This window comes from Macaca nemestrina, chromosome 20, assembly GCF_043159975.1.
Source record: "Macaca nemestrina isolate mMacNem1 chromosome 20, mMacNem.hap1, whole genome shotgun sequence".
NCBI classification, from domain to species: Eukaryota; Metazoa; Chordata; class Mammalia; order Primates; family Cercopithecidae; genus Macaca; species Macaca nemestrina.
In genome coordinates, this window is record NC_092144.1 from 11,192,637 (window position 1) to 11,214,276 (window position 21,640).

General features: G+C 44.2%; 1 protein-coding gene across 7 annotated transcripts in view; it reads right to left on the reverse strand.

Moving 5' to 3' along the window:
• Window positions 1–5,180: 5,180 nt before the first annotated feature.
• The window catches only part of LOC105486901 (zinc finger protein 823), a 317,208-nt gene continuing 300,748 nt past the window's right edge, over window positions 5,181–21,640 (reverse strand). For 2 of the 7 annotated variants that reach the window (XM_071087547.1, XM_024794546.2), the window contains exons 2-4: window positions 9,461–9,587; window positions 8,442–8,502; window positions 5,181–7,585 (exon numbers count right to left, since the gene is read on the reverse strand). In XM_071087547.1, coding sequence (XP_070943648.1) covers window positions 5,944–7,585; window positions 8,442–8,502; window positions 9,461–9,494 — 1,737 coding nt within the window. In that variant the 5' untranslated portion in view covers window positions 9,495–9,587 and the 3' untranslated portion in view covers window positions 5,181–5,943. Of the gene's footprint in view, window positions 7,586–8,441; window positions 8,503–9,460; window positions 10,590–10,614; window positions 10,891–17,872; window positions 21,212–21,640 lie in introns of those variants that run through there. The other 5 variants (XM_024794560.2, XM_024794553.2, XM_011750017.3 and 2 more) reach the window with 5 other exon arrangements.

The following is a 21,640-nucleotide window of genomic DNA, read 5'->3' on the forward strand; positions in this document are numbered from 1 at the left end:
TTATTTTTTATAGATGGGGTCTTGCCACACTGCCTAGGCTGGTCTTGAACTCCTGGGCTCAAGCGATCCTCCTTCCTCATCCTCCCAAAGTGCTGGCATTATAGGCATGAGCCACCATGCCTGGCCTACCTGTCCTCTTTTGTGAGCTCTTACCAGTGTCCAAAGACAAAATTACAAATTTAGGTACTGGCAGATTTAGTGTCTGATGAGGGCCGATTTTCTGATTCACAGATAGCTTTGTTTGTTTGTTTGTTTTTTGAGACACAGTCTCACTCTGTCACCCAGGCTGCAGTGCAGTGGCATGATCATGGCTCACTGCAGCCTCGGCTTCCCTGGGCTTGGGTGATCCTCCCACTTCAGCTTCCCGAGTAGCTGGAACTACAGGCGTGTGCCACCATGCCCAGCTCATTTTTTTATTCTTTGTAGAAATGGGACTTTATCATGTTGCCCAGGCTGGTCTTGAACTCCTGGGCTCAAGTGATCTGCCCACCTCAGCCTCCCAGAGTGTTGGATTGCAGGCAAGAACCACCATGCCTAGCCTCATAGATAGCTATCTTAATGTATCCCCCAAGGCAGAGAGCAAAAAAGCAAGCTGTTGGGAGGATTCACAATAGGTAACTGATTTCATTATTGAGGCTCCACTCTCATGATCTAATCTAGTCTGTATTATATCCCAAAGAAGACATTCCCTAATTCTGTCACATTAGGGAAATGGATTAGAATGAGTGAATTTTATGAGGACACATTTATTCTATAACAGGTGGTCTGCTTTTTGTCGTTGACTTTTTAGAGTTCTCTCAGCAGTCTGCATATTAATTTCTTGTCAGATACACGAATGGAAATGCTTTCTCTCATTCTATGGGTTGTCTATTTTGATGCCAAAAGTTTTAAAATTTCATACATTTCCATTTCTTTTTTCTCTTATGGGTCATGCCTTTGGTGTCATATCCAGGAAATCATTGGAAAATCCAGGTTCATAAAGCTTTTGCCATATACTTTTTTTTTTTTTTTTTTGAGACAGAGTCTCACTCTGTCACCAGGCTGGAGGGCAGTGGAGCGATCTCAGCTCACTGCAACCTCCACCTCCTGGGTTCAAGCGATTCTCTTTCCTCAACCTCCCAAGTAGCTGGGATTACAGGAATGCGCTACCATGCCCAGCTAATTTTGTATTTTTAATAAAGACGGTGTGGTCAGGCTGGTTTTGAACTCCTGAACTCAGGTGATTTGCCAGCCTTAGCCTCCCAAAGTGCTGGGATTACAGGCGTGAGCCACCGTGCCTGGCCAGGGAAGGGTACATTTTCATTCTGTTGCATATGGATGTGCATTTTCCTCCAGCATCAGTCTATGGAAACACGATCTTATCTTCCATTGTATCATCATAATATGCGTGTCAAAAATTGTTGGACACTAGGCAAACATGTATTTCTGTCCTGTGTATTTTGTCACAATTGTCTATTTCTGTGTCAGTATGCTGACACTAAATTTTTTTTATTAGTATAAATTTGCTCTAAGTTTTGAAATCAGGAAGTGTCAGTCTACCAACTTTGCTCTTGTTTTTCAATTCTTGTTTTGTCTGTTCAGAGTCCCTTGAGATGCCATATATAAAAAAATGGAAAAATGGGTCCTAAAAACTAATCAAGTGGTCAAAGCTATCCCTAAAAGGCTAGCAGGGAGCAAAAAGTGCTATTTCTCAATGAGAAAAAAAAAATCTTAGAGAGGTGTTCTGAAAAATGCCATGTCACTTTTGAAAATGGGCCACATGGTAAGAACAAACTAAGCATTCACACACTAAAGCAGAAAGAAGCTGAAATTCTTGGAAGTCTTAGAGCTGCCTCTATAATGGGAAAAACGACTCCTCTGCTTCATGATAAACTGAGTATAAAGACTGAGAAAGCGGCCGGGCGCGGTGGCTCAAGCCTGTAATCCCAGCACTTTGGGAGGCCGAGGCGGGCGGATCACAAGGTCAGGAGATCGAGACCACAGTGAAACCCCGTCTCTACTAAAAATACAAAAAATTAGCCGGGCGCGGTGGCGGGCGCCTGTAGTCCCAGCTACTCAGGAGGCTGAGGCAGGAGAATGGTGGGAACCCGGGAGGCGGAGCTTGCAGTGAGCCGAGATCGCGCCACTGCACTCCAGCCTGGGCAACAGCGTGAGACTCCTCTCAAAAAAAAAAAAAAAAAAAAAAGACTGAGAAAGCATTAAGTGTGTGGCTAGAAGACACATCGCTAAACAACATCCCTTTTAATAATAAAATAAAGTGTGAAAAAACAGCCTCTATGAATACCACTGTGAGAAGGTTGAGGAGAGCAAGAAAAAGGAGTTTCAGGCCAGTATTGTCTGGCTGCGCTAGCTACATAAAGCACCAGAGCCTCAAACATTTAAAGACCACAGGAGAATTGACACTGGCTTATGCCAATGCAATATTAGCATTCCCAGCAGAGCTCACAAAACTCATAAAAAGAAAGTCTACCTTCCAAAGCAAGTCCTCCATTGTAATGAATTTGGTAAGCCCTAAAAAAAGAAAGAGATCCAGTGGTACCTACATCCATGACTGCCAAGGAGGCCCTGGGGTTCAGGGCCTGGAAAGATCACCTACTCTGGTGCAGTGTGGCAATGTGGCAGGTCACAAGAACAAGCCAGGCCTTGGCTCTTGAGCAAATAATCCCTAGGTCCTTTAGAACAAAAGCAAAACTTGCCTGCCTCCATTCTGGCAAAAATACAAGAAGGCTTGGGTAATGGCCATCTTGTCCTTGGAATGGTTCTACCAAGGCTTCATTCCTGATGTGAAGAAATACCTTGAAGAGGCTGGACGTGGTGGCTCACGCCTGTAATCTCAGCACTTTGGGAGGCTGAAGTGGGTGGATCACTTGAGGTCAGGAGTTCAAGACCAGCCTGACCAATATGGTGAAACCCTGTCTCTACGAAAAATGCAAAAATTAGCCAGGCGTGGTGGCGCATGCCTGTAATCCCAGCTACTCAGGCGGCTGAGGCAGGAGAATTGCATGAACCCAGGAGATGGAGGTTACAGTGAGCCAAGATCGCCACTGCACTCCAACCTGGGTGACAAAGCAAGACTTCATCTCCAGAAAAAAAAAAAAAAAAGGAAGAAATGTCTTGAAGAGGCTGGGCGCAGTGGCTCACACCTGTAATCCCAGCACTTTGGGAGGCTGAGGTGGGCAGATCACGAGGCCAAGAGATCGAGACCATCCTGGCCAACATGGTGAAACCCCATCTCTAGTAAAAAAAAAAAAAAAAATTACAAAAATTAGCTGGGCTTGGTGGCATGTGCCTGTAGTCTCAGCTACTCGGGAGGCTGAGGCAGGAGAATCGCTTGAACCTGGGAGGCAGAGGTTGCAGTGAGCTGAGATCGCGCCACTGCACTCCAGCCTGGTGACAGAGTGAGACTCTATCTCAAAAAAAAAAAAAAAAAAAAAAAAAAAAAAACCTTGAAGAGAAGGGACTGCCACTCAAGGTCCTTCTCATAATTGACAATGCTCCTGATCATCTCCAATCTCTGCTTTGCCACTAAGAATGTGGAAGTGATGTCCCTGCTCCTAACACTACATCACAGTGACAGCTACTCAATTCAGGCATAATCAAGTAGATTAAGGTGACTTATACTTACCTGACCTTCGGGAGGATTCATGCCATCCTGATGCTAACTCTGACTGTACCATAATGGATTTATGAAAGCACTTCACAATTGCACATGCAACAGTTCTCACTGCAGAGGCTATAGATGCCCCAAAGCTCAAGAACCCCAAAGCAAGCTGGAAGCCATTATGGAGAGAGGGAGTCAATGATTTCAGGGGCTTCCCCACTATTGATGCAATAGTTAAGAATACTTTTTTTTTTTTTTTTTTTTTTTTCCGAGATGGAGTCTCACTCTGTTGCCCAGGCTGGAGTGCAATGGTGTGATCTCAGCTCATTGCAACCTCCACCTCCTGGGTTAAAGTGATTCTCCTGTCTCAGCCTCCTGAGTGGCTGAGATTACAGGTGCATGCCACCACACCTGGCTAATTTTTGTATTTTTAGTAAAGACAGGGTTTCATCATATTGCTCAGGCTGGTCTCGAACTCCTGACCTCAGGTGACCCACCCTCCTCGGCCTCCCAAAGTGTTGGGATTACAGGTATGAGCCACCGCGCCTGGCCAAGAATATCTTAAATATTGCAAGGGAAGTTGGTAAGAAAGGCTATCTCTGACAGGACTGAAGACGATGTGGAGGAACACACGGAAGAGCATAAATTCTTTTTTTTTTTTTTTTTTTTGAGACGGAGTCTCGCTCTGCCGCCCAGGCTGGAGTGCAGTGGCCGGATCTCGGCTCACTGCAAGCTCCGCCTCCCGGGTTTACGCCATTCTCCTGCCTCAGCCTCCCCAGTAGCTGGGACTACAGGCGCCCGCCACCTCACCCGGCTAGTTTTTTGTATTTTTTAGTAGAGACGGGGTTTCACTGTGTTAGCCAGGATGGTCTCGATCTCCTGACCTCGTGATCCGCCCGTCTCGGCCTCCCAAAGTGCTGGGATTACAGGCTTGAGCCACCGCGCCCGGCCGAGCATAAATTCTTACAACAAGGAACTCAAAGATGTGCTGAAATGCTCTATAGATTGATGATGATGACGATGACTTAAAAGAGGCAGGGCCACAGATTTGGACACTTGAAACATGTGCAGTTTTTCAATAGACAAAAGTATTAAGAAAGTTCATCATCCTCAAGTAAGATCCTTTGATGGAACTAAGCCTCCATGTCACCCACGGAATAACATGCCAACAAACAGTGCAAGATTTTTTTGATGACTCAAAAAAAAAGAAAAAGTAGCTTCCTACACTTCTCACTAAGCACCTGCAAACGTAAACACAGAACCTTCCATGGTTAAGGATCTGCAGCACTGAAGCTGAACAGAGCTTGACAGTAGTATTATTTGGCCTCCTCCAACAAGTCAACATCTGCATCAGAACCTAGTTCTTTCAACACTGATGATCATCCTGACATTCTGTCAATTCAACTTAGCCTGATGTCTCACTGCTTATCTACAATGCTACAACACGTGACAGTGTTAGGCACCATCCAGCAATCATCATCATCATCATCATCATCATTATACTTGGGTTATCAAGAGAGAAGCAGGATTTTGATGAGTGTTCACATGCTCATTCAGGTCACAAAACAAAAGCAATCTGTGAATGTTATAACGAAGAAATTTTAATGTTCTGGGTGACATATACTCTGTAGGTGGGCCTGCAATGGTTGTGTCTGCGTTGAACACGTAGAGACTATTTTTCTTGTCAGGATTCTCTAAACAATACAATCAAACAACTATTTACATAGCTTTTATAATGCATGAGGTATTAAAAGTAATCTAGAGATGACTTACACAGTATACAGGAGGATGTGCATAGATTACATGCAAATATGCCATATAACAAAGGACTTGACATCTGTGGATTTAGGGGGTGCTGGAACCAATCCCTTGCAATATATTGGGGGATAACTGTATTTAAAAAATTGAAACTACGGCCAGGCGCGGTGGCTCAAGCCTGTAATCCCAGCACTTTGGGAGGCCGAGACGGGCGGATCACGAGGTCAGGAGATCGAGACCATCCTGGCTGACACGGTGAAACCCCGTCTCTACTAAAAAATACAAAAAACTAGCCGGGCGAGGTGGCGGGCGCCTGTAGTCCCAGCTACTCGGGAGGCTGAGGCAGGAGAATGGCGTAAACCCGGGAGGCGGAGCTTGCAGTGAGCTGAGATCCGGCCACTGCACTCCAGCCTGGGCGGCAGAGCGAGACTCTGTCTCAAAAAAAAAAAAAAAAAAAAAAAAAAAATTGAAACTACTTAAGGCTTTATCCCGTGTTTACATTCATAGGGTCTGTCTCCAAAGTGAGTTCTTTCAGTTTCTGAAATTGAATAAAAGTACTGAATGTTTTCCCACATTCCATACATTTACAGAGTATCTTTCCAGTGAGTCCTTTTATGTCTATGCAAGGAACGGAGAGAACTCAGTGCCTTCCCACATTCCTTACATTCATACAGCTTCTCTCCAGTGTGAGTTTTTTCATGTCCTCGAAGGAAACGGGAACGAGTGAAGGCTTTACCACATTGGAGACATTCATAGGGTTTCTCTCCAGTGTGAATTCTTTCATGTCTTAGAAGGCAAGTGAGCCAAGAGAATGCTTTCCCACATTCCTTACATTCATATGGCTTCTCTCCAGAGTGAATCCTTTCGTGGACTTTTAAGTTACTGAAATGACTGAAGGCTTTCCTACATGTTTTACACTCATAAGGTTTTTCTACTGTGTGGATCCTTTTATGCTGAGAAAGGTATTTGAAACAACTGAACGCTTTCCCACATTCCTTACACTCATACGGCTTCTCTCCAGTGTGCGTTGTCTCATGATTTTGAAAGGAAGAGAGATCGCTAAAGGCTTTCCCACATTTACATTTATACGGTTTCACTCCAGTGTGAGTTGCTTCATGTCTTCGAAGGGAACCGGACAGACTGAAGGCTTTACCACATTGTTTACATTGATAGGGTTTCTCTCCAGTGTGAGTCCTTTCGTGTCTTTGAAATAAACTGGGACAACCGAAGGCTTTCCCACATATCTTGCATTTCTGGGGTCCATCTCCTGTGTGTGTTATCATGTGACTTCGAAAGCTTGAGCTATGAGATAAAACTTTCCCACACTGCTTACATTCATAGAGTTTCTCTCCAGTGTGAGTCGTTTCATGATTTCGAACCGAACTAGGACAATCAAAGCCTTTCCCACATATCTTACATTTATGAGGTCCATCTCCAGTGTGCCTTATCATGTGTCTTCGAAAGCTTGTGTGATGATAAAACGTTTTCCCACATTGCTGACACGCATAGGGTTGTTCTCCCGTGTGAGTCCTTTCGTGGAGTCGAGTGTAATAGTAACAGCTGAAGGCTTTCCCACATTGTGTACATTTATAGGGTTTCTCTCCGGTGTGAGTTCTTTCATGTCTTAGATAGGTACTGTAATCAGGAAAGGCTTTGGAACACTGTTTACATTCATACGCTTTCTCTCCCGTGTGGATTCTCTCATGTCTTAGATAGGAACTGTAAAAAGGAAAGGCTTTGGAACACTGCTTACATTCATACGGTTTCTCTCCAGTGTGCGTTCTTTCGTGCAAATGAAATAAACTGGGCCAAACAAAGGCTTTCCCACACAACTTACATTTATAAGGTCCATCTCCATGGTGTGCCGCCATGTGTCTGCGAAGGTTTCCAAGAGAACTAAAGGTTTTTGCACATTCTTTACAATCGAAGGGTTTCTTTCCGGTGGGAGGCCTTTCATGTGTCTGAAAGGAATGCTGATGATTGATGGTTTTCCCACGTTGTTTATGTGTATATGGCTTCTCTCCATATTCCTGATGCTCACATGATTTGTGTCCAGTGTCAACTCTGATGTTGCAATTAAGAGATGAATGACCCATGGCGACTTCTCCACACCCACTGCTGTCACATGGATTTACTTGAGGAGTGTTCTTGTTCACAATACTATCTGGAACGTGGCCAAAAGTTTCTCCACATTGACTATCATTTTTAATTTCACATGTATGACTTCTGTAACAAATAAGAAATACATTACTAAAGGTTTGTTTACAAGTGATTTTATGTGTATTGAAGTACTAGATTTACATTTTTAACATTATCATGCAAAGTACAGGCTTCATCCTGTTTGAATGTGAAGAGACAGTGCTGTGTAAGATGGTCCCATGACAGCTATTAGCAAAACAGTGATATTCACATGGAGATTCTTTCTTTCTTTCTTTCTTTCTTTCTTTCTTTTGAAACGGAGCTTTGCGTTTGTTGCCCAGGCTGGAGTGCAATGGCGCAATCTCGGCTCACCGCAACCTCTGCCTCCCAGGTTCAAGCAATCCTCCTGCCTCAGCCTCCCAAGTAACTAGGATTACAGGCATGCGCCACCACGCCTGGCTAATTTTGTATTTTTAGTAGAGACGGGGTTTCTCCATGTTGGCCAGGCTGGTCTTGAACTCCCAACCTCGGGTGATCTACCCACCTCAGCCCCCGAAAGTGCTGGGATTATAGGCGTGAGCCACCACTCCTGGCCCACATGGAGATTCTTAATTCCATTTCCAAGGGAACTATTTTGCAAAGACTGAATAGCTATGTCACATTTAACTATATGTTCCTGGGGAAAATTTTTTTTATAGAGATGGGGATCTCACTATGTTGCCCAGGCTGATCTCAAACTCCTAGACTCAAGTAATCCTCCCACCTTGGCCTCCCACAGTGCTGGGATTACATGTGTGAGCCACTGTGCTTGGTCAGAAAAAGAATTATTAGAATGAACAAATTTAAGCTGGGCTTGTTTACTTTCTCTGCTTGTTTTTAAAATTTTCTTATCATTCTATGAACCACTGCAGGGACATAGCTTTCTTTTGTGAGCGCAAATTACCTTAGATTTCTCCTGGGATTTTGGCACTGATCTCCAATGTTCTGGTCCTCCCATTTCGTTTCTAAAAGGTAGACCCAGGAAAATCACTAAAAATTTTTACAAAATTGTAGAAAAACTCTTAAGATTTTACGTGTACTGCAATCAGGCATGATTCATTCACCAAAGTACATGTGACTCTTCAACAACATGGGTTTGAACTGCACAGCTCCACTTATACATGAATGTTCTTCAGTCTCTGCTACCCCTGGGATGGCAAGACCAACCCCTCCTCTTCCTCAGCCCACTCAATGTGAAGACGACAAGAGTGAGAACCTTTATGATGATCTACTTCCACTTAATGAATAGTAAATATAGTTGCTCTTCTTTTTTTTTTTGAGACGGAGTCTTGCTCTGTCACTGAGGCTGGAGAGCAGTGGGCACGATCTCAGCTCACTGTCAGCTCTGCCTCCCGGGTTCACGCCATTCTCCTGCCTCAGCCTCCCGAGTAGCTGGGACTACAGGCGCCCGCCACCACGCCTGGCTAATTTTTTTTGTAATTTTAGTAGAAACAGGGTTTCTACTAAATTAAACGGGCTAATCACCATTAGCCAGGATGGTCTCGATCTCCTGACTTCGTGATCCACCCGCCTCGGCCTCCCAAGGTCCTGGGATTACAGGCGTGAGCCACTGCGTCCAGCCAGTTTCTCTTCTTATGATTCTCATCAACATTTTCCTTCCCTAGCTCACTTTATTGTGAGAGTACAGTATATAATACATGTGACATACAATATATGGATTAATCTAATGTTTATGTTATCAATAAGTGGGCCAGTCAACAATAGATTATTAGTGGTTAAGTTGTGGGGGACAAAAAATGTTATTAAAGGATGCAAGTCTATTTGAGGGGCTGGCACCTCTAAACCCTGTGTTGTTCAAGGGCCAACCATATGTCCTTTCCATATTTCAAATCATGAACAGCGTTGATGACCAGGAAACAAATGTCTCCAATTGACTGAGTGAAGAGATGATGTCATCCTTACCTATACAGTCCAGATTCCTAATGGTTTCCTGCATGACATTTCTGTAGAGACTCTTCTGTGATGGACCCAGCAAAGCCCACTCCTCTTGTGTGAAGTTCACAGCCACATCTTCAAAGGCCACTGAGTCCTGAAACATCCCACATGTGCAGAGGAGGAAGGTTGAGACGGACAGCACTGAGAATCTATACTCACTGCATAAACTTTGCATGATGCTGTGGTTTCCAAGCATTTATTCAATGACATAGTAAACCCACTCTTACTCTGTCTACACTCACTTTTTCCAACAAAACCATTGTGATGCTTTAGTTGAATGTGTTTGGTAAAGTAACAGTCGAATAGGAACCTGCCTCTTGTTGGTGAGTTAAGTGAGTGAGTCTTATTGCCTGTGTCACCATGATGTCTATTTCTACAGCAGTTTGTGTAGTTCTTGTCATGACAAAGTATAACTACCTATTGTGTAGAAGAATTACCACTCCCAGTCCTGAAACTGCATATCCTGACAAAGGCTCGTTTGCAAACTTGGATCTTTCATGGTGTCTAGGCACTGGACTAAGAAAGGGGTCCCACCAACGTAACTAAAGCAGAGGCTGAGTGGGCCTAAACTGTTTATGCAAAATATTGGGGCCAGGCATGGTGACTCAGGCCTGCAATCCCATCACTTTGGGAGGCCAAAGTGGAAGGATCACTTAAGAACAGGAGTTTAGGACCAGCATGGGTAACATAGTGAGCCCTTTTCTCAACAAAAAATAAAACTAGGTCTGACTCAGTGGCTCATGCCTGTAATCCCAGCACTTTGGGAGGCCAAGACAGGTGCATCACTTAAGCCCAGGAGTTCGAGACCAGCCTGGGCAACATGGTGAGACCTTGTCTCTACAAATAATAATAATAAAAAAAAAATACCAAGATGTGGTGGCACATGCCTGTAGTCCCAGATATCCAGGATGCTGAGGTGAGAGCATCACCCAAGCCCAGGAGGTTGGGGCTGCAGTGAGGCATGATCATGCCACTATACTCCAGCTTAAAAAATACAGTGAGATCCTGTCTCAAAAAATATAATAAAAGTAAAAATATATATGTATGTAATATATATTTTAACTCCTATTCCCCCTCTGAGAGTTTGGAAGTTTGTTATATAGTCAGCAGAGAGAGAATACCTGTTAGCCACTGCTAGGTGTGAATGCTTGTGCTCTCCAAAACTCATGCTGAAACTTCATCCTCAATATGACAATAATGAAATGTGGGGCTTTAAGAGTTGATTGGGACTGGGCGCGGTGGCTCACACCTGTAATTCCAGCACTTTGGGAGGTCAGGAGATTGAGACCATCCTGGCCAATACAGTGAAACTCCATCTCTACTAAAAATACAAAATATTAGCTGGGTGTGGTGATGGGCACCTGTAGTCCTAGCTACTTGGGAGGCTGAGGCAGGAGAATGGCGTGAACCCGGGAGGCAGAGCTTGCAGTGAGCCAAGATCGTGCCACTGCACTCCAGCCTGGGTGACAGAGCAAGACTCTGTCTCAAAAAAAAAAAAAAAAAAAAAGAGTTGATTGGATCTTGAGGGTTTGGACCTCAGGAATGTACTAATCCATTCATAGATAAATGGCTTAATGAATAAATGGGGTATCTCAGGAGTAGGCCTAGTGTCCTTATGAGAAGAGGAAGAGACCTGAACTCTTCTCTGGGCCCCTGGCCATGCAATATCCTGTGCCATCTAGGGACTCTGCAGAGTCCCCACCAGCAAGGAGGCTCTTACCCGACGCCAAGCCTTGATCTTGGGCCTCCTAGCCTCCAGAAGTATAAAAAACAGTGTTTTTTATAAATTACCCAGGCTCAGGTAATCTTGTTATAAGTAACAAAATCAGACTAAGACAGTTATGAGTAAACACTCTGGACACTGGATCGCTACTGAGGGACCCTAGTATCTAACGTTTCACATGTTCGGTTGCAATTTGTTACATGGGATATTCAGCCCATCCTATGCAATTACACTAAGAGAGAACATTTGGAAACTGGCAATTAGTTTCCTCTAGACCAAACGTAGTTAAGCACAACAAAAGACTAATAAAAAATATTTCGCAGGCCGGGCACGGTGGCTCACACCTGTAATCCTAGCACTTTGGGAAGCCGGATGGGCGGATCACCTGAGGTCAGAAATTCAAGACCAGCTGGCCAACATGGCAAAACTCCGTCTCTACTAAAAAGTACAAAAATTAGGCAGGCATTGTGGCGGGCGCCTGTAATCCCAGCTACTTGGGAGGCTGAGGCAGACAGAATTGCTTGAATTGCAGAATTGCAGACAGGTTGCAGTAAACTGAGATCGTGCCACTGGACTCCAGCCTGGGGAAAAAAGCAAGACTCTGTCTCAAAAAACAAAACCAAAAAGAACTCACTATCTCAATGGAAAAATTACAAATTTTGCACTGGATAATGACAAAGGAGAAGGAAAGACGGGGAAAGATTGCACATGTTCTAAGAAAAAACTCAATGTCACCTCTCATGATTATCTATAATATTCCCTAAATTCCTAAAGAGACTTTTAGTAGTCAACAAAGATTATATTGCCAAACCTAATAAAAGTCACCAATGTCTGAAAAGGTTAAAAACCTTCTAACCAGCCGGGCGCGGTGGCTCACGCCTGTAATCCCAGCACTTTGGGAGGCCGAGGTGGGTGGACCACAAGGTCAGGAGATTGAGACCATCCTGGCCAACATGGTGAAATCCTGTCTCTACTAAAAATACCAAAAAACTTAGCTGGGTGTGGTGGTGTGCAGGCGTGTAATCCCAGCTACTGAGGAGGCTGGGGCAAGAGAATTGCTTGAACCTGGGAGGCGGACACTGCAAAGAGCCAAGATCGCACCACTGCAGTCCAGCCTGGTGACAGAGCGAGACTCCGTCTCAAAAACAAACAAACAAAAAACAAAAAGAAACCCCCCCCAAAAACCCTTCTAACCAAGGAAGTTATAGCTTTCCAAAAACAGATAAAGGATTTTGAAACTATAATATTTGGCATCCCATACTATTAACAGGGAGATAAACAGACAGAAAAAGGAAAGCAAAAAATGGTAGAAGAGCTTAGTGGAGTTTTTATCTGTCCTTGGCCCAATCCCTCCTCACATCAAAGCCAATCTCAAAGACAGCAGACCAAGTTTTCAGTGTGGATCCCTAGAGGTAGCAGATCAGGTCTTATCTGCAAATTATTGCCTTTGTATTTTCCAACCGTCTGGGGACTATCCAAAGGTCTGAAAGGAGGTTCTCTTTTCTACTTCATCAGTAATGGAACCCAATCAGGGTCAAATGTGTCAAGAACTGTTTCAAAATGTTGCAAAATACACAAAAAGCCTGCGATCTCCTGGAACAACAGATTACAGTTAAGACGCACAGCAGACCTACTAAGTCGTGGGAAGAAAAGCTGGAGATAAAATTTCCTTCAGAAATTAGGGTACTGGAGGCCAGGCACGATGGCTCATGCCTGTAATCTTGGCACTTTGGGAGCCCAAGGCGGGTGGATCACCTGAGGTCAGGAGTTCAAAACCAGCCTGGCCAACATGGCAAAATCCCGTCTCTACTAAAAATACAAAAAAAATTGGCCAGGCGCGGTGGCTCACGCCTGTAATCCCAGCACTTTGGGAAGCCGAGGTGGGTGGATCACGAGGTCAGGAGATTGAGACCATCCTGGCTAACACAGTGAAACCCCTAATAAAAAAAAAAAAAATTAGCCAGGTGTGGTAGCGGGCGCCTGTAGTCCCAGCTACTCAGGAGGCTGAGGCAGGAGAATGGCGTGAATCCGCGAAGCAGAGCTTGCAGTGAGCCAAGATTGCGCCACTGCACTCCAGCTTGGGCGTGGTGGTGAGCTCCTTGTAATCTCAGTTACTCAGGAGGCTGAGGCAGAGAGAATTGCTTAAAACCCAGTAGGCAGAAGTTGCAGTGAGCTGAGATCGCACCACTGCACTCCAGCCTGGGCAACAGAGTGAGACTCCATCTCGAAAAAAAAAAAAAAAGAAAGAAAGAAATTAAGGTACTGAAAAGCACCCAGTTATATTAGGGAATATTTTTGTTATACCTACCTGATCTAACAGATACAAATTTGTTTGAAATAATACTAGCAATGTATTGGGTAGGTTCCAATAGGGCAAATGAATGACAGTGATGTTATATTGGATGGGAGGAACGAATTTGGAACAGTAAGTAATACCAGTGCTACTCTCAAAGCCAGTATAGCATTATTTGAAACTGAAGGTCCATTAGTTGTAAATGGTGTACTACAAACTCTAGGGAATTCACTAATAAAATTTAAGAAACAAGTAGACTTATGGCCGGGTACGGTGGCTCACGCCTGTAATCCCAGCACTTTGGGAGGCGAGGCAAGTGGATCACGAGGTCAGGAGATCAAGACTAGCCTGACCAACATGGTGAAACTCCGTCTCTACTAAAAATACAAAAATTAGCCGGGCATGGTGGCATGCCTGTAATCCCAGCTATTGGGAAGCTGAGGCAGGAGAATTGCTTGAACCTGGGAGGCAGAGGTTGTAGTGAGCCGAGATCGTGCCATTGTACTCCAGCCTAGGTGACAAAAGCAAAACTCCGTCTCAAAAAAAAAAAAAAAAAAAAAAAGAATCATACAGAATGCTCAGTTAAAATGAAAGTAGAAAAAGTGAAGAAGTTAAAAAAACAGTCAAGTATAAGAATAGAAAACAATAACATATATACATATTACCAATTATGTCAATATCACTTTGAATGTGTATTAGCTATACATACCAGTTAAAAAGACATGGACTGGCTGAATAGAATAAAAAAAACAAGGCTGGTCAGCATGGTGACTCATGCCTGTAAGCCCTGCATTTTGGAATGCTGAGATGGGTGCATTGCTTGAGGCCAGGAGTTTGAGACCAGCCTGGCCAATGTGGTGAAATCCCGTCTTTACTAAAAATACAAAAAAATTAGCCTGGCGTGGCGATGCATGCCTATAATCTCAGCTACTCGGGAGGCTGAGGCATGAGATTCACTCGAACCCAGGAGGCGGAGGCTGCAGTGAGCTGAGATTGTGCCACTGCACTCCAGCCTGGGCAAGACAGCAAGACTCTGTCTCTTAAAAAAAACCAACAAATAAAACAAGACTCAGCAATGTGTACATGAAAACCATTTTAAACTGAAAGACACACATACATGAAATATAAAGGTATGGAGGAATATATGACATTCTTGCCCTAATCAAAAGAAATATGGAACAGCTATTTTAAATTCAGATAAATCACATTTTAGGTCAAGGAAAGATACAAGGGATGAAGAGATTTCATAAAGATAAAGAAGTCAATTCTACAAGAAGACATAATAATCCTTAATATCTACGCTCATAAAACAAATCATCAAAATACATAAGGCAAAACTTATAAAACCACATGGCAAAATACACATGCCCTAGATGGCTTCCCAGTACCTACTGGCATTCAATGCTTGCTAACCTCTTCTTTCTGGGATCTCTAAGTAATACATAGTTTCTGTTATTTCTTGCATTTTGTTGAGTTGCTTTCTCTGTGTCTTACCTGACCAATATACCTGAATCTAATTTCTACCCAGTCAGGGCTTTCTTTGTAAGATTATTTTGGCAGTGGCTACCTTGGTAATAATAAAATAAAAACAGGTCAGACAATGGGCCATAAGGTGTCTACCAGAAAAAACAATTAGGTCACCTGGCCAGATAAAGAAGTACTATCCTACAGGTTACGTTTGGAAATTAACCTGTTTGGGGAGGTCTTATGATTTCGGGCTTACATCTTGTCCCTGAGTAAAGAATCTTTTTTTTTTTTTTTTTGAGGGGGACAGAGTTTCGCTCTTGTTGCCCAGGTTGGAGTGCAATGGCGTGATCTCAGCTCACTGCAACCTCTGTCTCCTGGGTTCAAGTGATTTTTCTGCCTCAGCCTCCCAAGTAGCTGGGCTTACAGGCCTGTGCCACCCTGCCCAGCTAATTTTGTATTTTTAGTACAGACAGGGTCTCACCGTGTTGGTCAGGGTGGTCTTGAACTCCCAACCTCAGGTGATCCACCCGCCTCAGCCTCCCAAAGTGCTGGGATTACAGGCGTGAGCCACCGCACCCGGCCATTTTCTTATGTAAGTAGGTCCTAAAGGAAGGAACTGAGAAATTCAACTCTGAAAATTAAGAAGAGTTGTGCGTGACTTATGCCTGTCATCCCAACACTCTGGGAGGTTGGGGCGGGAGGACTGCTTGAGTTTGAGACCAGCCTAGGCAACATGGCAAAAAAATTTAAAAATTGGCCAGGGATGGTGGCATGTGCCTGCAGTTCCAGCTACATAGGAGACTAAGGCAGGAGGATTGCTTGAGCCCAGGAATCTGAGGCTGCAGTGAGCCATGATCCCAGAACTGCACTCCAGCCTGGGTGACAGTGCAAGACCCTGACTTAAAAATTAATTAATTAATTAATGAGAAAATGGCTGAAAATTATTTCACAGAAGATGAAAGGCCATATAGAAGAAATGCTCAGCACCAATGCTAATCAGTAAAAAGCAACATATAATCACACGGAGATAAATATTCGTAAGGAATAAACACACATGCACACATGGTCTGCCAGTTAATCCATATGTGCCAATAGGTTTTCCTAGTACATTTAAATTTATCCATAATCTACAACCCAGCACATTTCCCCCCGTATGTACAAAATTTATAAAGTGTGATCATTTGGGGACAAAAACAAAGATGACATTGTCAACGAAGTCCAACAAAAATGAAACAATTCAAATCCTATGAGCTGTGCAATATGAGAGTGAAGTGGGTGACCCACACCTCAGACAGCAGCATGTATCAAACAGACTGAGGCAAAGAAACTAAAAAAAACCGGCCAGGCGTGGTGGCTCATTCTGCAATCCCAGCATTTTGGGAGGCTGAGGCAGGCGAATCACCTGAGATCGGGAGTTCGAGACCAGCCTGACAAACATGGAGAAACCCTGTCTCTACTAAAAATACAAAATTAGCCAGGTGTGGTGGTGCACGCCTGTAATCCCAGCTTCTCAGGAGGCTGAGGCAGGAGAATCACTTGAACCCGGGAGACAGAGGTTGCCATGAGCCGAGATTGCACCATTGCACTTTAGCCTGGGCAACAAGAGCAAAACTTCGTCTCAAAAAAACAAAAAAACCTTTTCAGCATCATATTAATGGAATATTAAGTGTAATATTAATTAACTGAAAACTCAGAAGAGAGAAAACTATGCATCTGGATTCACACATGATAAACATATAATGAATAATAGACAGTCAGTTTAAGGCTTTGACCTGTGGTGCCTCTGACTTCTCATAACAAAGGTGTGCTGTTTGCTGAACACCAACCAATTCTCCAGCAACAACTGGGTGTCCAATAATTCAATTCTTACCCTACCCAGAATTAACACAGATCCCTTAAGTTTCTTACTAGAGGGCTCAGTCCCACAACAGGCCCCACTGCAGATGTCATTTATAAGGCCCAGGAACTAACCTTTTAACCAACTGTGTATAAATACAACAGCACCATCCTCCAGTTCAATAACTGGCTAAAGGCCAGGCACAGTGGCTCACACCTGTAATCCCAGCATTTTGGGAGGCCAGGGCAGGTGGATCACCTGAGGTCAGGAGTTCGAGACCAGCCTGGCCAACATGGAGAAACGCCACCTCTACAAAAAAGGCAATATTAGTCAGGCATGGTGGTGCATGCCTGTAGTCCCAGCTACTCAGGAGGCTGAGGCAGGAGGATCGCTTGATCCGGGAGGCGGAGGTTGCAGTGAGCTGAGATTGCGCCACTGCACTCCAGCCTGGAGAGAGAGTGAGACTCCACCTCAAAAAAAAAAAAGAAAAGAAAAGAAAAAAAGAAACAACTACCAATTTTTTTTAGGCTGGGCACGGTGACTCACACCTGTATTCTCAGCACTTTGGGAGGCCAAGGTAGGAGAATCACCTGAGGTTGGGAGTTCAAGACCAGCCTGGGCAACATGGCAAAACCCTGTCTCTACAAAAAATACAAAAATTAGCTGGGCATGATGGTGCACGCTTGTAGTTCCAGCTACTTGGGGGGTTGAGGCAGGAAGATTGTTTGAGCCCAGAAGATGGAGGTTGCAGTGAGCTGAGATCATGCCACTGCACTCCAGCCTAGAAGGCAGAACAAGATTCTGTCTCAAAAATTTAAAAAGACCAAATATTTTTAAAAATTATATCACAGACCCAAATAAACTCTCAGATTCATAAACCCCTTCATCCAGCAGGCAGAATCAAAAGGAGTCTTTCTCTAAGTCAGCCCCAACAGACTTTTAAATTTGTACAATACTCTGATTAAACAAACACAGTGAATATAAAACCAGACTTCTAATAATGTTGAATTTAACCCCAGCTCTGTAATATCGGTTAATAGCTAGAATTAAATAAATCACCTCAGACCAGGTTAGGTGGCTCACACCTGTAATCTCAGTACTTTGGGAGGCCGAGGCAGCTGGATCACTTAAGCCCACGAGTTCAAGACCAGCCTGGGCAACATGGCGAAACCCCATCTCTATGAAAAATACAAAAATTAGCTGGGCCTAGTGGCGCATGCCTGTAGTTTCCGCTACTCGGGAGGCTGAGGTGGGAGGATCGCTTGAGCCTGGGAGGCAAGGTGGAGGTTGCAGTGAGCTGAGATCATGCCACTGCACTCTAGCCTGGGAAACAGAGTGAGACTCTGCCTTAAAAAATAAAAAGAAAAGAAAAGAGCCGGGCGCGGTGGCTCAAGCCTGTAATCCCAGCACTTTGGGAGGCCGAGACGGGTGGATCACAAGGTCAGGAGATCGAGACCATCCTGGTGAACACAGTGAAACCCCGTCTCTACTAAAACTACAAAAAACTAGCCGGGCGAGGTGGCGGGCACCTGTAGTCCCAGCTACTCGGGAGGCTGAGGCAGGAGAATGGCGTGAACCCGGGAGGCGGAGCTTGCAGTGAGCTGAGATCAGGCCACTGCACTCCAGCCTGGGCGACAGAGCGAGACTCCGTCTCAAAAAAAAAAAAAAAAAAAAAAGAAAAGAAAAGAAACCACCTCAGCCTTCTACCACCTGTCCTGTGTGTTCTGAACAAGCAGCTGAATGCAATGTAACACCCTCTGCATTGCTTCGACTATGCCCCCTTTTTAACCTGTAACACCACCAGACAAAAACCCCACCAAATTCCCACTTTTGCCTCAGAAATGATTAGCTGAACAATTTTGTCTTCACTAACCAGCCTGCACAAAATTAATGTAGAGCAAACCTTCCTTAAGTTTCTCTCCCTGCTGGACTCAGTCTGAGCCACAATTCCTCTTTTTAATTAATCTATTTATTTATTTATTTTGAGATGGAGTCTTGCTCTGTCACCCAGGCTGGAGTGCGGTGGCTCACAATCTCGGCTCACTGCAACCTCCGCCTCCCGGGTTCAAGCGATTCTCCTGCCTCAGTCTCCCGAGTAGCTGGGACTATAGGCACGTGCCACCACACCCAGGTAATTTTTGTATTTTTAGTAGAGACGGGGTTTTGCCAAGTTGGCCAGGCTGGTCTCGAACTCCCGGCTTCAGGTGATCCACTGGCCTTGGCCTCCCAAAGTGTTGGGATTACAGGCGTGAGCCATGTGCCCGGCCACAATCCCTCCTTTTTAACCTCTCCTAAGAACTGACTGAAGTCAAGGTGAAACATTCTCTGATGTAGGATCTGATTTTCACCTTCCATCCTGCTCTCTCTCCTACCTTCTTTCTAATATTGTTTGCTCTTCACTTTGAAAAGCAATTTTTCTGGCTGTGCGTGGGGGCTCATGCCTGTAATCCCACCACTTTGGGAGGCCAAGGCAGGCTGATCACTTGAGGTCAAAAGATTGAGACCATCCTGGCTAACACGGTGAAGCCCCATCTCTACTAAAAATACAAAAATTAGCTGGGCATGGTGGCGGGCACCTGTAATCCCAGCTACACAGGAGGCTGAGGCAGGAGAATCACTTGAACCTGGGAGGCGGAGGTTGCAGTGAACTGAGATCGCACCACTGCACCCAGCATGGGCAACAGAGCGAGATCCCGTCTCAAAAAAGAAAAAGGAAAGCAATTTTCTGCCTAAGCTTTGAGATCCTTGCAGACAGATCTTATAGTTGGTAGTTTTCTCCTTTTGCAATATGTTTTTAGAATGAAGTCACTTCTTGCCCAAATCCAGATTCATTTTACTTGAGAACATCTAGCAACATCCCCACAACAGTAACAAAGACTACCTCAGACAGGGCATCACCCCAAATGTCTCTGCCTGTGGATCTCCAACTTTCCAGTGCTCCGTAGCTTCTCTCAGTATAAAGGGCTCCTCCCATGTTTGGAATGAACAGGTTGGGACACCTGCCAGGGAGGTTCCCCAGGAAGAACCAACTCAACTGGGTCTTCAATGACCTCCCTTTGCAGGCTCCAGATTGATCTTAGCTCAGAGTCAGTGGCCTCAGGCTTCTCCACCCCAGTCAAGGCTACTCACTTACCCTTACCTGACTTACACGGGGGTATTTAAAAAAAACATACCACGTATGATGAGTTCAGCAAAATCACTCCAATCCAGCGTTTATATTTATAGGAGGGAAGAAAACCACAACACATCTATATTTTATAGCTCAATAGAAAAAGCACAAGTGTCTATCCATTTCAGAAAACAAATTAATTTATCATTTTCCATAATAATAAATCATTTAGTAAATGAATAATGATATTTGAGTTCTTTAGCTGTTGGAAAGTCCTGTCCCACAGGATTTAGCAATAATCTGTCAAGTCCACATAACAGGAACAGAATAGAGTTATCCACTGTCTCAGATTCTCCACTCTACAAAGGAGAGGAACTAACATTTTGGTAAATCTTTATAATTCATCAATATATCCACCACACTTTCTTGCAAAAATGTATTCATTTTTCTGCAGTCATAAAGGAAAAGAGTTTTTCCCAATTTCTTTTCACTGCTAGGCCCTGAAATTCCATTTGAAATCATCCAATAAAAAAACAGACCTGAGGCCAGGCATGGTGGCTCACTGCTGTAATCCCAGCACTTTGGGACGCCAAGGCAGGTGGAACACTTTAGGTCAGGAGTTCAAGACCAGCCTGGCCAACATGGTGAAACCCTGTCTCTACTAAAAATATTTTAAAAATTAGCTGGGCGTGGTAGCATACGTCTGTAATCCTAGCTACTCAGGAGGCCAAGGTGGGAGGACTGCTTGAACCCACGAGGTTGAGACTGCAGTGAGCCGAGATCACGCCACTGTACTCCAGCCTGGGCAACAGAGTGAGACTCCGTCTCAAAAAAAAAAAAGTAAATAAAAGTTTTAAAAAGAAATAAAATATAGGACTAAATATGTAATTAGTTTTCTGAAACCCAACTTGTTCTTGCCGTTTTGAACATACTTTGCTTTCTTTATTAAGCTCTAATGATAAAATGCATTTAGCAGTTAATAAAAAGCTGAAGCTGAAATGAGTGAACAAATCTTTTCAAGATGACAAATGCAGGGAGGGGCTGACTGGAACACAGACAAATCTGACTCAAGTGTCAGGTCAGGTCCTCCTATCACTTGGGACATCTTCCACCTCCATGAACTGCTGAGTAATTACCCTCCCAGGAGAAGCTCCCTCAATACCGCCAACCAGCTGGCTCACCAGCCACGTGTCCCCAAGGAATGGAAACTGGGGTTGGGGAAGAAAAACTGAATGTGTTAAGGGCTTTGCTTTTTGAGGAACAGTATACTAGTGAACTCCTCCCACCCCAAGGCATCCGGCCGCTCCCCTATAAGGTCCCACCCCCCACCTCAGGCTGTCCTCTGGGAGGAGTTACTCAGAGCTGATATTCACTAGACACTACAAAAGACTTAGCAGCTACGAGCATCTTGGAGCAGCCACAAACAGTTCTGTAACCCAGGACCAGGACACCACAGAGACTGGGCTGAGGACAGATCACCCTATGCCATTTGCAAAGAGGAACCTTGACTGAAAATATTCGGATATCTCTATGTAGACAGGATAAAGGACAGTCACACATACACTTTTTTTTTTTTTTTTTTTTGCAGTGGAGTCAAGTGGTCATTCTTTGCTTCCTCACATGTGAAATGTTCACAAACCCAAAACAAATCTTTTAAAAAGAACCTTACTTGCTATGTGAAAAGAAAGTGACAATTAAAATAATGCCTCTGTTTGAAA